General features: G+C 44.7%; 1 protein-coding gene across 4 annotated transcripts in view; it reads right to left on the bottom strand.

The window, feature by feature from the left end:
• TPCN1 (two pore segment channel 1) overlaps positions 1-15,863 on the bottom strand; it is a 52,451-nt gene that overhangs the window by 2,669 nt on the left and 33,919 nt on the right. For all 4 annotated transcript variants that reach the window (XM_031592075.2, XM_090120790.1, XM_090120789.1 and 1 more), the window contains exons 9-26: positions 15,062-15,161; positions 13,940-14,056; positions 12,664-12,788; positions 11,977-12,025; positions 11,724-11,787; positions 10,812-10,856; positions 9,687-9,743; positions 9,544-9,597; positions 8,954-9,026; positions 8,641-8,748; positions 7,384-7,455; positions 6,571-6,660; positions 5,736-5,851; positions 4,984-5,030; positions 4,359-4,427; positions 3,852-3,936; positions 2,391-2,527; positions 1,068-1,148 (exon numbers count right to left, since the gene is read on the bottom strand). In XM_031592075.2, coding sequence (XP_031447935.1) covers positions 1,068-1,148; positions 2,391-2,527; positions 3,852-3,936; positions 4,359-4,427; positions 4,984-5,030; positions 5,736-5,851; positions 6,571-6,660; positions 7,384-7,455; positions 8,641-8,748; positions 8,954-9,026; positions 9,544-9,597; positions 9,687-9,743; positions 10,812-10,856; positions 11,724-11,787; positions 11,977-12,025; positions 12,664-12,788; positions 13,940-14,056; positions 15,062-15,161 — 1,489 coding nt within the window. The remainder of the gene's footprint in view (positions 1-1,067; positions 1,149-2,390; positions 2,528-3,851; positions 3,937-4,358; positions 4,428-4,983; positions 5,031-5,735; positions 5,852-6,570; positions 6,661-7,383; positions 7,456-8,640; positions 8,749-8,953; positions 9,027-9,543; positions 9,598-9,686; positions 9,744-10,811; positions 10,857-11,723; positions 11,788-11,976; positions 12,026-12,663; positions 12,789-13,939; positions 14,057-15,061; positions 15,162-15,863) is intronic.

The raw sequence follows: 15,863 nt of genomic DNA, 5'->3' as shown, positions 1-15,863 counted from the left end.
CTTTTTTCAAGGCCCTGTTTATGGCCTACATAAACAACCTCATCAACCACAGCACAGCCACGAAGGGTGCACTCACATATCAGCATTCACAGCCTGGACAAGAAGGAGAAGCCGTGGCTCAGCTACAGCTAGCTGAGATGTCAGGTCTGACAAACCAGAGCAAGGAAACATCACACTCAGATGTCGCCCAGGGACTGTCACACTGACATCACAGTGACATCTGCGGCTCACAAAGTTGCACCAGGGTATTACAGGACATTACATCCCTGCGTCAGAGACCAAGCACAAGAAGCAGGGAGCTTCACTGCAGATTACCATCCAGCTCCACACGATTAGTGTGCTTATTTTTGTTAGCAGGACTGAAGACTCATCCCCAAGCTAGCTGGCCAGGGGACAAAGGAAATATTCTAATGGTTTTGAAATTAATGCCTTCATTGCTAATCATTATACTAGTCCGTGACCTTTTAACAGTAACCAAATTCATGGCATAAGGCTCCTAACCTCAAAGAACACTTAAGGCAGTGCCTTAAACAATCCAGAGAATCAGCTGATGTAAACGTTTCCCATCTTCATTAGCCTGCTATTCTGAAGGAACAACTGGCCTTTGCAGAGCACTTGGGCGTGTCTGTGCAACAGAAGCCAAGCTCAAACACAATCACATTCCAGCGCCTTAACAAATTAGCTTCATGCAGCCAAGGCCCAGGAACACTCCGTGCACATGCTATTAGCCCAGCAACCAATGCCCACCTTCACGAGTGCGGGTAAGCTGAGCAAGCTGAGCACGTACATGCAGCCAGCACTGTTACTGCCACTGCTGATGCATGTCATCAACACAGCTGGGCTCCTGAACCCACTGAGGAGACTGTGACAAGTTTAAGAAAGCCCCTCAACACCAGCACTAAAGAATCTGAAGCACAATTCATCTACTGCCTGCTCCTTTCATAGAGCCGCATCTCAGAGGGAAAACGCCTCCTGCGTTTAGAAATGTCAGTTTGTTATTCTAGGCAGCATGAAGTGTTCTGTTAATGACAGAGGTTTACTGGTATTTCCAACTTACACCCACATACCTGGATCTCTTCCTCATACATCTTCATACTTAAGTCACTCTTGGTCCTTGATCTGCGTCCCAGAAAGAGCGTGGACACTTGCTAAGGAGTTGGGGGGAAGGAGGAGATGAACACAAAGATGGCATTCGTCAGTCACTGAGCAACTCACAAGAGCTGTGCTGGAGCTTCAGTCTGTCACCCACTGGAGAGCTTAGGCTGCTCCAGGCTCTTCTCATTGCCAGGAGACAATGGTATTTTAGAGCACACATCACCTGACTAAACGTAGGCATCTGCTCCAGGCTGAGATGTATTTCGCTGCAGGGATCCCTGAAGGCTACAAAGTGCTGCAGGAGACCAGCTCAAATGGACACAGTTGTGTCAGGGGCACTCAGTTTTGTCAGAAGAACATACCGTCTGGAACAAGGCTCAAACCCAACATTCCAAAGGAAGATCTCAGCTTAGAACAATTTCAGGTCTCAGTTGCTTAGCACATACCACAGGTCTAGACTTTTTAGATCACACAAGCAGAGGGCTGAGTTATGAATTACTCTCTGCCTATGAGTCAACTGAACAGCACTGAGAACCAAAGAAACTCCACACCATCATTCCATACTCCACTGCAAGGCAAAGGATGAAGACATCATCCTTTGGTTAACTTGAAATCTGTTTCTAAGTAGCATCATTATCACTATTCTATGTGAACAAGAACTCAACATTTAACTACCAAGCCAACCAAAGTAAATAAAGATCCACTAAGGGACTGCAGCACTGGCACTCTGCATAAAGGATGCACAAATACAATAGTTGTTATTAAAACAATCATTTAAACTCCTCTCAGATGCAAAAGCCAGCAGTTCTCAGACACAAGAGCAGTTAGCCAGGTCAGCTCATCTTTCCAATTGTCCATCCTGCCCTGGAATGAAAGAGTAAGCAATGATGCAGAGAACAGAAAGCTGGTGTTTGGATCAATATGAACACACTGTTGCATTATGCTTCAGGACTGTCTGGGCCTAAGCGTACGATGGACAGAAGGAGAGGCAGGAGAATAAGACCGTGGCTTTTCTGGAGAAAGATAAATATTCTCTTTCCAGCCAGTACTGGGCCAGGACAGCTCTGTGTGAAGTTTGCAGGCTGTAACGAATCCTTGTCAGGGACATTTAGCTGAGACTTTTCCAGGGCAGAACAACTCTGTGCCATTTCCACACAGTTCCTCTTTGCAGCTCAGCTCTAAACATGACAAAGATGCACACAGATTTCCTCTGGAAGACAGCAAAAAGGTACCTGCGGGCCTGGTGTGCCTTCTTCCCTTCAAGCCAAGAACCTACATTATGGGTTTCCTCTTACCCCGTGTTTATCCATCTGCGAAATGATCTTCTGCAGCTGAGAAGTTTCAGTGGCAGCTGAATTCCGCTTGTACAGCTCAATTATCCCAATCACTTCCTCTTTGGAGATCTCCTTCTCCAGCACAATGCCATTGTCTTCTGGACAGGCAAGAAAAAGAAAGAGGAAGAGAAGTCAGCAAGATGAATGTTGCTTCCATGACCCTGGAAGGCAAAGCAAGCAGGCCCAAGTGGGACATCAGGCACAGTCTACATCCACTTTTTTGACTAGAGCACATATGTCCTTGTTCTCCAACAAGAGAGGGATGAAGAAAATTAGTGTGTAGGGTCAGCAAGCATGTCTCAGCTTTTAAGATACCAGGGAGCCTGATGTATTAAAGCCTTGTAGCTTTTTGCCACCTGCAAGCTAACTAGCAAAACAAACAATCAAACACTAATTGCTGCCTCTTGGCCTTCAGCTGCCCAACACAGCTTGAGAAGTAAATGTTAACTAACGCCTTTCACTGCACCCTTCAAACTGGGTACCTGAAGGATCAGGACGAGGAATGGTTCTGAAACTAATAATGCCTGGCTCCTACTGACATGACACCACGTATTTGGATCTTCTGGCACCTAAGAAAGATCAGATGAGCCAATCACAGCCATTCCTGTGACTGGGGCCTCCACTGCATCTTTCTGCAAAGAAGATTCTCTGGTGTATCAAAGTGCAGTAGCTACACCTTCTCTCTGCAGAAAATTGTAAAGAATTAAGATTAGTTTACACAATGTTTGAAAAGTCTGGGTGCAAATCTCCTGGGAATATCAGGGAAGGCCTTCAAGAAATTAATATGTTGATGGTACCTAAATTAGCAGGCCTTGAAGCTAAAAATGCACAGCTCAGGGGACAAAGGACAGTGAGGAAGTGATGACTCACAGAGGTGTGACAGGATGGAGAGACCAGTCACAGTCTGTTCTTAAAAGGTTCAAAAAGGTACATCCAAACCCAGCGTATGTCACCAGTCCAAGTACAACTGGGAGACAAAGAGGACTCAATAGGCAGCATTCCTTGCTCTGCATGCAGGGCAGGGAGAAGTGATGGGCAGAACAGAAAGGTCAGATAGAAATATCATACAAAAAGATAAGAATGAGCTTAGGAATTCAGGCTTTAAAAAAAAAAAAAATTAAAAATCTGGTCTTTGCTAGTCAACCGATTCTCTCCTCCAGACATAATCACAGAATGGTTTGGGTTGGAAGGCCTCGAGAATCATCAAGCTCCAGTCCCCCTGCCACATGCAGGGCCATCAACATTTCATAGCAGCCCAGGCTGCCCAGGGCCCCATCCAACCTGGCCTCCAGGGATGGATGGAGCATCCACAGCCTCTCTGGGCAGCTGTTCCAGCACCTCACCACTCTCTGTCAAGAACTTAAGACATAAGACACCAAAGAGAAGATGCAATGTTTGGGTCAGCCAGTCCTCAGTTCTAACCTTCTGAATCTTGGTTCTTCCGAGTGTAGTTCATGCGGAAGACAAAAGCCTCCAGAATAAATGCCACAATGATTGTCATCACCACCTGGGAGAGGACATGAACACATATGATCAGGAGGCTGCTGCTGGGGAATTCTTGCAGTCCAGTTCAACAACAGAAAGCTGAGCATTTTGGTCTATGCTTCAGCTCCTGGTGCTCCAAGATGCACGCATCCCAGTTCACACATCTGCCTGAAAGTCAACCGGTGGCAGTCAATCACAAACAGGCCAGAAAAAGGCTGTGCTGCCCTAGTCTTTACCCAGACCCAGAGTTGTGCAGCACCAACTCTGTCAGTGCTCATAAATGTAACTTCCTGCAAGTGATGTGGGCTCACGCCTTTTTCTGGAAGACATTATGCAGAGAAACAAAGCTGTGCTCATTTAGGGATGGAAGCGCCCCCTGCAACACAGTAAAAGCTGTTTCTCCTCAGCCCCAATTTGATACAGGAAGCATCTTCAGAAACTTACCATGGTCACAATATAGAAGATCATGAAATAGAGGCGACTCCAGTGAGTGGTTTCAGATGTCACACCTTCCTAGATAAGACAGGAAAAAAGTTACCACTACGCATAAGAAGGGAGAGCTTGTTGAAAACTGCTTGCAAACAGAAGTAAGGCAGCATAAATACCGTCCATCTATCTCATACTCGTGGCTCCATAGCTAACACCAGAGGCTGCCTGCACAATGCTCAGTGCTCCACTGGGTCTTGCAGGTAATCTGTCTCTAAAGGCAAAATGATCCTATATGCAAACAGAGCGAACACTTAAGGCCTGTGGCTGTATGAACCATTGCTACTATGAGAATACAGCCTGGACAGCAGAGGGATAAACTGGAATATAGCGTGACTGCACTTGTCCAGATTGCGAAATTCAGCCTGAGGGCTGGTCAAGTTCAATAAGAAACATATCAGGTGGCATGTCACAGAGGTCAAATATCACCCAGGGATTAAAAGGATCACACGACCACAGCAAGTGACAGTGTTGGGACTAATCCTGCCCATTTCCAAATGCAAGGGGAAGAAAGCAGTGGTGGCATGACAGATCAAGCTCAACTGGCAAGAGACTGTGCTGTTTGTAGCTGAGGTTTACTTACCATGATTATGTACCAATCATTGACGACTGTCAACTCAAACAGTGTAACTGCATACAAGTAAGAGAAAAATAAAGACAATTGCTTTATCCAACCTGACCTGCTTTAGAATTTCTAAATAAGGGACTTGACAGGGAAGACTGAAGCAAGATACCAAGCTTCAACGCAGCCAGCAATTCCAGATACAGACTGCAGGCCCTCATCACTGCGATTTGTCATCCTCCCATTGATGACAAAAGAGAGTAGACACATAGAAACAGGAACACGGCTTAATCTGTGTTTCTTCACAGTCAGAAAGAGCCCTGACCCTATTCCAACAGAGTATGGAGAGCTCTGAAATTCCCAGGAGATAAATATCTCTACTCACGCATTAAGAAGAATTGTTAAGAATAATCACCAGATTCATATTATTCTTTATCAGTTTAAATAAATATATTAGCATTACTGCTAGCCCTGCAGAAGGGCAGTAAGCTGAAGGCCTCCTTAAACATTTCTGGAAATCTGGTCTGCTTACCAGTCAGAACAGATGTGCTTGCTTCACATTGGCTTTTAAGAGATGAGTCTTGACTTTGTTGCAAAGCAACAAAGCTTACTCAGCTGACATTGTCCAGAAAAGAAGGATGCTGTCTGAGGTGTGCTAGGACAACTCTTAGAGAGTCCCAGGTCTACACAAGCCTTGCAGTGCTGCTATCCAGCTCTGCAGGAACACAGATGCACTAGGGAACAATCTTTGCTAGGGAAAAAACTGTCCTTACCAAAGCTGTTCAAAATGTTGTCAAAGTTGTTGAGATAGTAATAACCTTCTTCCACAACTGTCCTGTTGCCAACCGTGTGGTTCACCCAGCGGTATGAATCTGCCACTGTGCTTGTGCTGGTTGAAGAAGACAAAGAATGAGAAGAGAGCAGCAATATCTCAGGGTTCCAAACACAGAAGCTTAGAAGGTGGTGAGATGAGTGGCAATTTCTACCTCTTGGCTAACACTTATTTCTCTAAGAAAAAGCCCTCAGAGCTTAGCACAAACCACAGAGAGTCTTTCTAATCATTCAGCAAACACGAGACCGGAGAACTCGAATGTTTTTGTCTCGTTGGCTCACATCTTTAAAGATTAGCATTTCCACATGGTCTGCCATCACATTCAAAGGGCACAGGACAGCTTAGCTTCTAAGAAGAGGTGAATTCAAGGTGAATTTGTTGTGTAGAAAGTTAGGTCTAAATATGTAACATATGGCAGCCCTAGTGCAACAGAAATGAAAATCTTAACTTTGCTTTAGAACAGAAATTAAAATCATTCCTAGCTACAATATCAGAAAAAAGTTCTCCTAGTACATCTAGATGAGGAGCAATACAGATCTCATTAAAACCAGTCAGATCTTTCCTTTCCAAAAGCAATGTAAAAGCCATTTCATCCAATCTTACCATGAGAAGTGAAGCACGTCACGTAGATTTTCCCAGCTCATTGCCTTAGCTACAGAGCCCCACTCAGACACATTTTCTGGCCCTTTCCCCGTAGGAAGACAGGGCTGCCAGAGGCACTACTACTAGCTTAGCACCAAACCCACTGCAGACAGGGATGGATTGGCAGCACTCACTTGCAGCAGTTCGGGTAGACCACACCAGCGAAGAATTCCATGCCAACGATGGCAAAGCAATAGTAGAAGATCAGCAGGGTTAAACCTAGGCTGGAGGCAAAACCCACAAATTCTGTAACACTGAGAAGTTACTAAGGCAGGGAAAATACAAAGTCACAGGCTGATTGCTGTGGACGGAATTTCCAAGGGATAGGAAGCGGAATTGAAAAACCAAACACCACCCTCTCTGCCAGCATCACCCTGCTGTTCTTTGTGCATTCATTCAAAAGGTCTTTGGACAAGGAACTTTCCACTCACTCAAGGCAGAAGTTATAGAACAGCTTGGATTTCCTGTATTTTTTCTGCTAGAAAACCCGTGGAGAGAAGTTTGTTTAATTAGAAAACCAACACGCTAGTTCTGCCCTCTCCACATCCTTAGGTGCTGGGACAGTGCCAAGAACAATGCTCTCTACCTAAAATGCTCTGCCCAGATCTGCTCCAAGAAAATAACATCCAAAGATGCCTCTCTCGAACAACAAGCTCCTTCTGCCCCACCATTTCACAATAATGCTCTGAAGTGTCTGTATGAAGGACAAGGAAACACCTGGGATTGAGTGCATTCCTGCCGCCAATGCTCCTCACAAATGGGCCTCCCTTTCACCAAAGTCAGGGGGTAGAAAAGTTGAACATCAACTCTTACTTATCTTCATAGAAGCAGGAGGTGTCCCAGAAGAGCTTCCCATTACAAATTTCTTCAAAAAAAAAAAAGGACAGCAGCCCTAGACACTAAACTTCACCCTCCCCTTTTTCCAATCAAAGAGTGTGAATCAGTACCTGGCCATCCTAGGGAACAGCTCAAACATAGTGTCCAGAACATTCCTGTAGCGTTTCTTCAATTTAAAGAGTCTGAAAGGAGACGCCAGAAGTTACCTATGCACTGCAACTTCTCCAGAGCTGTTGGGAATATTAAAAAGAAGGCTCTCCGAACCTCCCAGGTTAACAAACAGGTAAGGTTTTCTGACATCAAATCCAGGGGACCTCTACTTGTTCTAGGGATCTCTGCTTACTGAACAACATTCTGCTGTTTCATCTGAATGCCTGCAACACATCTAGGTAGGTGCCTACAGGATTAGTAACTCTCAAGGAAAGGCCCGCATCTTCTTATTCAAAGATTTTTAAATTACTGTTATTATTCAGGAAAAAAAGTCTCAACTAGTCCTGTGTACAGAGTCAGGAATCAATATTCCTTTTCCCAGACAGAAACTTTCCTGAGTTTACTCTGTGACTGTGTGAAAACTGACAAAAGGAAGCCACAATGTGCCTGCTAATTTCAAATTTGGCAGCGCCATCAGCCTTTATGGAGAAGCTAAGCTGCCAAACACAGGCTTTGGCAGGGGACAGCATTTCATCCCCCCACTTGAGCATCAAAGTGTTCTTTAAATCCTCATTGAAGAGCTAAACTGCATTAACTTGCCTTTAACAAAGCAGTACTTTGCTTCTCAAATGCCTTCCACCTATGACTCTTGACTCTGAGTGGCCTGCAATGGTGAACTGACCTTAAAACAAGAGGGTTAACCAGGCCCATCTTAGTGAGCAGCAGAGGTTACAAGCCTCAGCCTCGCTTATGGTGAGATGCAGCCAGAGCAGGGCTGTACTTCACCCGAGAAAGCAGTATCCTTTGAAAACTGTAATTTCAGGTAATTCAATGGAAATTATTAAATTGGCTCAGACTGTCTCACCATGGCAGAGGAGCTTTTCTCTGAACAGCATCAGACAATTCAGAGGAGGTGTAAGAACCCCACGAAGGCAGACATAGGATAATCTGCCCCCGGTAAATCCCTTGATCTCTATTAGAGATCAGCTTAAGCTCCAAAGCACGGGATTTCATATACCATCCCAAGTTTTTGTTATCATTCATTTTGATAACGCTGGCTAATCTCATTACTCTACGTGATTTGTGTTTGCCATGGTCACGTACCCACAGAGCAATCCTTGCCCTCTCCTGGGTAGGAGCTCAGACCCCAGCTGAAATGATGGAAAACATACACTGCCGTTTTCTTCCCCACCTGTTCTTTGTGCTCCCTGTCTCACCTCAGCAGCTGAAGAGGTCGCAAGACAACAATGAAGTAGAACGGCTCCATGTTGAATGCCAGTGCCATAAGCCCCAGGAATGCAAACAGGGTGACTGAGAAGTCAAAGCTGGAAACAAAAAAAAAGAAAAAAGAAAAAAAGTAAGAGCAATGATAGGTCCCTAGTATTTCAGAGAGAGGAGGCTCTCAGTGCTGCTTCACCCCAGCAGGATGTACAAGGCTATGAGCAGAAGCCTGCGCCTGCTTCCCGGTAGAAGTCAGTCTTTCTAATGCAACAATTTTTATCACCTCCCAAAACATCACTGTGCACTCACAGATTCCAGCCTGAGGACAGGTACTCGACAGGCCCCAGTCCAGTGGTTTTCAGGAGCAGCTCCACACCATAGACTGTAAAACAATTTGAGAGCCATGAACAGAAATAAGCAGCATTATATGGAGGGCTTATACAAAGGCTTGTACTTCGCACAGGTGAGCAGTCTTTTGAGCAGAGGAATGCTGAACACTGGTTTCACAGACACCCAACAGCCATCTTTGCTCTTAGTGAGATGAAAAGGACAACAGTTTCCCTCCAAAACAACATGAGTGGCCTACAAAGCAGTTAGCTTGGCTCACATGCTATAAATGCTGAGGCACAAGCTCCCATACATAAGGCCAGAATGTTGTGCCAGAATTCAGTCTTGCCTGTGCATTTCCTTTTATCCCATGAGAAAATATCCAGCACATGGATGCTATGGGTAGCCTAGGCTTGGCCTGCAGAGAGAGATCTCAGAGAGGAATCATCTACTTTCCCCTCTGTCCTAGTAGCATCCTGTGAGTGTGTTCTCTGGGAATCTCTGTCTATTCCCTCACTCCATTCTCAACTCATTATGAAATGACACAGTCACACTGGGTGGCATCAGCTTACTTGTGAGGAACACTATGTAGCTCCATGGGACATTTCTGGAGAAGAAATTCCCTCCTGCAAGACACAAGAAAAACTTTTTCTAGCCCTCCCTTTATTCGAACACCCAGCATCATAGCCAAGAAACAAGCTGCAAAGTTTCCTACCTTGCAGCATGAAGGTTTCAACAAGAATCCAAATTCCATTCACAGCCACCACAGTATCTGAAAAACAAAGTAAAAAACAAATTACAAAAACTCTCCTGGATCACAGGATAACTACTTCCTAGGCTAACAAAAAGATTACAATATAGGCCCTGTGGGAGGGTCAGTATTTCCAATTCAACTAACTGAATTTGTAGCTTGGAGGAGTCACAAAACTCAGACTTTTGTCTCCAGAAGGAAAGAAACCAAACCAAGCCAATGATCTGAATCACACTCAGTCATTTTTTTCCCAAGATTATTTTATACACAGGTAATAGCATGGCAGAACATTTCAGCTTCATCCTAGTTCTGCAACCAGATCTTGAGAACCACCATGTCCCCAGCAGCACAGGGCAGAGGAAGTGCTCCGAGCAGTGCCAGGCCCCAGTCATCTTGGCTCTATCAGTGCTTCCCACCATTCAAACCCGGGATCCGAAGGTGCAGGATTTTACCTTCTCACTCAGATCTCCACACACCCCTACCCTCTCTTTTGTTTAGCATCTTAATTTACAAAAATCTCTTCCCTCTGATGCTCAAAAACAGCCAACAAATTACTGAGCAGGAGACTGTTTAGGCCACAAGAAGCAGCACTACGAGTCAGCACTCCTCCTCGAGAGGAGCAGAGAATCATTCTCCCTGGCAGTCCAGTTGCCAAGCAATCTCTCCAGCAGCAATGATGCACAAACCTTCTGAAAGGAAACAGGCCAACTGGTGAGGCAGTTCCTCATCCAGCACCCTTCAGTTGTAAGATAAAAACCTCAAGGCTTTTGAAAGCTAACCACCAACGTATCTAAATGCAATAAGCCAATTCCTACGAGGTAAGATCACAAGTATATCATGAAACGGCGAAACCTGAGCCTCTCCAGAAGACTCAACACTGTGAGAGCTGCAAATTCGAGCTGCAGTATGGTCGGTACAAGCACACATTCCCTCCCTCTCCATCCTAACTCCAGAATTCATACAGGAATCACAGCTCAGCCCACAGACCAGGCCCCACATGCTGCATCCTCGGAGGGATGCACAGACAGCACCCCTGACCCGTGCAATCAAGGGAGCGTCGCAGAGGAACAGCTTGCTGCTGCTACTCACACATGGTGTATTGGAACAGACGGGAATTCACAAGGATGTTGATGCCTACAGGAAGGAAAGTATGACAAAATAAATGTTTAAGCAGTCTTTTACACCTTACACACAGCTTCCTCTATCTTCTTTGAGATATTTCTCATACCAACCCTCAGCACAAAAATTAAGAGGGTTAGTAGATTAGAAACTTTTTGGGACCAAGCTGAAATTTCTTCAGGAATTGTAGTGGCAATTAACTCAGTATCCTAAACCCGCAGATGCTTCTCCCCGCCCCTATATACCAGTTCTGTGATGTGGACAGAGGTAAAAACTGATGAAGAATAGCCCATCTTTGGAACAACACATGCTGTCAAGAAAAAGTAAATGCCAAGATAGGTAGGACGTTTATGGCAGCTGTACATTTGAATCAAGATGCTGTTGTCTGTTTCCCTCCAGCATACAACACGAAAACAAAGTTACAAATAAGAACTTGTTTCTGAATGGCTACATGCAATCAGGAAACATGGGACAAGGCAGATTACACGGCCAGGTATTTCAGATCTCCTTCCCTGTCCTGAGCAGCTGCGCTTGATCTGTATGAGCACTGCATTCACGCAGTGGGACTGGGAAGCCTAGCAGCTTCTGTGAAAACAGAAGTCCCGCTCCACAGTCACAGCTCTGAGTTGCTACATGGAGTATGAAGAAACAAACTGTAAATTCTGCTAGACTCAGCAACCATAAATCCCCTGGCCTGAAAAACCTCTATGCTGATAAAAGAAAACAGCCCTCCATGACCTCACACAGGGTTTAGTTCATTACTGCCAACAGTTACCTTATTCTACATAAAGCAAGGAAGCTCTTTCAGAGGCCCCTTTCTTTGTATAGAAATACTTTTCTTATTACTTCAACACATGCTGTCACTTAAACACAGCTTGTTACCTTTAAAAATAAGGAATGCTGTCCGTGGAAGGTCATCAAACCAGTGCTCACGATTTCGTTTTGCCTGGAACCACAAGAGCCATGATCAAAATAAATCAGTGCTACATCCACCCAGAAAACACGCAGTGATGGAGACCCACCTTATCCCTACCATCTGCTTTTCAACTGCCTTTGTTTCTCACCCACCTTCTCTTTAATCACTGGCCTCCTTTCCCCATACAATTCCCCTATTCTCCACCCAATACATACTTACCTTCCATTTCAAGCCAACGACTTCGTAGAAATTGTAAAAGTCCTTTAGACTGCAAAATAGAAAGAAACATCTGATCAGAGCCTTGGAGTTGATTAAATCCTTAATCATCCTTGTCAGGCATTGTCAGTAGAGAGTCTCTGGAAACTGCAAACTCCTTATTAGAACTGCAGCCACAGCTGATAAATCAACGACCTCTTCCTGATCTGGCCAGAGGTTACTGGCTGACAGTACTCAGAATGGCTCGCAATGCTACCTCCTCCTGTAAGACCTAAAGCCCACAGAGGAAACTGACAGCTAACTCTGGAACTCTACCACTGAGGAAAGACCTCAGGCTTAGACTGCAAACTCCAAGGGACAGAGATTGCACTATTCTCCATGAAGAAATCTCAGACTGCCTTAACTACTTGTATAACCCTTTTCTAGCGCTTTTGAAAATGTTCTTTTCAATGTAAGAAAAAGTGAAAAGGGACACACAACCAAAGAAACTACAACACAAGTGCTTATTTAGGTGCTCAGTGTCAGACCTGTAACAGCTTTTGGATGTTGGAAAGCTAGGATGCTGAAATCCTCAGGCTCTCATTAGTATCTACATCTAAGAATTCAGCCTTCCTCCTTATGCCATTTTCAACACTTCCTCATGGCACATTAAGGCACAAAGCTCTGGGTGCTACAGTAAGACCACCCTACCTGAGTAAAGGAGTATTGCCTTGATTCAGTGCTTTAAAAGTGAGATATCGCTCCCGGCTGCACATCTGAGGCTTGTAAAACCGCAACAGCCCTTCAAAATGCCTGAAGGAAATTCCAGGTGGCCCCTAGGAGAACAAAAAGGAATGCCATGGTAGGGACATCAGACAGAAACACATACATATTCAATTACTGCTCTGGATTTGTTTTAAACAGGGTTTCTGTATTACTGCAGGATGCTAGGATAACTGACCCCTAAAGCACCAGAAGCTATTTATTTTAACCTGCTGACTTTATCCCAGAACACACAAAGCTCTCCTGGCAGTTGGTTCTTCCAGCTCAGACAGAGCTGTTCTCTGTTGCCCCCATCCTTTAAGAGCTGTCCAACCAGACACGCCAAGCAGCGTTCAACCACTCTTCTTGGGAAATCAGATGTCCTAACAGGTCCCTACTACTGACACCTTTTTCAGACTACAAGCCTGTATGGGAACTGCTGAATCATGGCCTGAACCTCTGATTGACCACCTGAGGTGAGCCATGAGTCAGCCCTAGGAGCACAGTGGAGGCAATTCAGCTGTGCTGCCAGAAGGGCTGGAGCCTGGCTGCACCTCTCCTAGAGCCATTGAAGAGTTGACTATCAATGGGGAAGGATCTCTTTTTCTGGAGATCCCTCCTTTGGAGTTTCAAAGCAAGCCCAGGATAAAGGTAAGCGCTCTATCTATATCTATCCTCTTTTTGGTATAATAACTGCTTAGCCAAACTCTCTTGTTTATATTGTTAATTATAACATCTGTATATTCATTGATTATGAATCAAAAAGCCCTTCCTCAGAAATCCTCAATACAACCAAAGTGCCCTAAATGTGAATCAATTTACTGGAGAAAAGAGAGTTATTCTTGAGCCTTACTTCTTCTCCCACTCTGTAAGTTAAACAAGAAACCAACTCCCTCCCAAAGCGCTCTGTCCCCCTAAAGAATTGTTAGTAGGTGAATTAGTTGTGTCTGCATGCCATTTATTCATGCAGTAGCTAGCAGCTGGGCTGTGCCTTCACACGTGTAACATCCCCTCCTCTAAGCTCTGGTGCTCAGCAGACAAGTCCCCAGGTCACCCACAGGAAGAACTCAATGACCACATGCGCTCTAGGACAAGCTTCTCTCATTTTACTGAGGTACCTCCATGGCCCCGTTTGGGGCTGACATTCCAATTCCTCTTCTCCAGAGGCTGACCTCCCCACCTGCCAGAGCACAGGCTGCTCTCAGCTCCCCGCAGCACGCCGTACCTGTCTGGTGACGAGCAAGCAGTAGGCATGCTGGATGGCTGTGCGCTTGTGCAGCAGCAAGGACTTAAACTTCCTCTTCTCAATGTCATTGAAAGTGTCGAACACAACAGCAAGAAGCTGCAGAGAGAAGACAAGAAAGGTTTGATCATCATTCTTTGCAGCAATTTGAGTCAGTGCTTCTCAAACAGGCAGGAATGCTCAGTCTAGAGAGGCATTGCCTGCAATTACAGAGTGCTGCACTGGCTGAAGCAGAACGGAGTTAGTGAGGTGTCACTGATCATAAGGGCAAGGAGCGCATCACATACGTGTCGACCCTTCTTTTTTTTTCTTTTCTTTTTTTTTTGAGGAGGGCCTGCTCTCTTAAATGTTCACTATTGTTTTCCATAGCTAAGGCTAAATCTCATGTATTCCAACAGAAAGCAATAGAAAAGATTTGTTAAAATACCCTTGTATCTTCCTGGAAAGTGGGTTTTGAGGGCTGCTGTCACAACTCATCCCTGACACAGGAGCTCTGGCATACATGTCAAGTCCATCTAGTATGGCAATGGTGAAATTCAAGCCTCTTCCAGACATCAAAATCATCTCCCTTGGGTAGTAGAATTCCTCAACAACTTTGAAAACCTCTTTTTCACTGCCTGCATCCTCACCTGAGCTGGTTTCGGCCCTGCCCTGGATGGTTCAAGAAGCAGAAAAAGTACAGCAGCCACTCTCATACTGCATATGTCAGCACTCTTCAAATCCTGCCATCCTTAGCAATTCCACCCCTTTCAAACTGATTTAAAAGGGATTTCAGCAAAGTCCAAATAATAAAATGCCATTTTATGTGAATAATTAAGACAGAAAAGGACAATACATTTTGTACAACTGAATATGTCACTCCTAGCATGATACTAATGTGAGGAAAGCTGAAAGATACTCAATATCGTTCTGCTTTTGTGATTTATTTCATTTCCTTATGGCCAAATATTAGAAGGCTTCTATCTGTAGATAAAGTGCCATTTTTGGAATTATTCTGCCAAAGGGTCTCAGACTATTATACAGTGCTCTTGGGAAAAGGAAAGACTGTTGGACAGTGAACTCCAAATCTGGGCAGAGAATCAAAGGCTGTAAGTGGGTACTCACCAAGTTCATAATGAAGTACAACTCAATGGAGAGATACACTATGAAGAAGACACAGGACCACGGGTTCCGAGCATAAGACGGCATCATCACATCTGGGAAACTGTATCCAAAAGACAAGTTGAAGCACTGGAATGCTACACTTCCACTACATAGGTAACAGGTTGTGTGTGCACCCGTGTTCATGGACCTGTGCTTTTTTGCAAATCACAGCTGCTTATGACAGTAGCAATAAGCAGCAAGAACATGGAGGCACAGTACAAAGAAAGGAAAAAGCAAATTTCCTGCACATCCTGAAAAAACAAAGAAAGTGGATTTGTGGCATGGCTAAGGGTTGTAATATGTAGCAGTGACAGCAATATACCCCTGCTATAAGGAGAACTACAGAATGACAACTTAAGATTTATTGTCTTTTGCTAATTTTGTAATCCTCAGAGCTCTCCCTAACAGCAGGTCAATATTTGCTCACTGTTGTTATCCCCTGTTTACTAGATAGGGGAAGTGAAGCAGAGGAATAAGAAGTTACTTCACAACAATAAACTGCTATCTAACAGAAGTACAGAGTACAAACAGAAGCTTTCCCTCCTTGGACCAGAGCCCAATCTTGCCCTTGTTGCCCTCACAGTGATAAACTGGCCTGAGTGGCCTAGAGATAGCTCTGCATTTGGGGTCACAGTGTCCCTAAACAAAATACCAGTCCTTCCCATGCAGGCTAACCCAGGAAAATCTCTCTCGTGCAGAGAAGTGGTTATATTTGCAGACAGCATTTCTGCAAATAAAGGCTCAACTCAGCTAGGATTTCTTT

Source organism: Phasianus colchicus, chromosome 18 (assembly GCF_987193195.1).
Source record: "Phasianus colchicus chromosome 18, bPhaCol1.hap1.1, whole genome shotgun sequence".
NCBI lineage: Eukaryota > Metazoa > Chordata > Aves > Galliformes > Phasianidae > Phasianus > Phasianus colchicus.
Note: the sequence above shows the minus strand (reverse complement) of the source record. Positions and strands in the feature narration are given on the sequence as shown.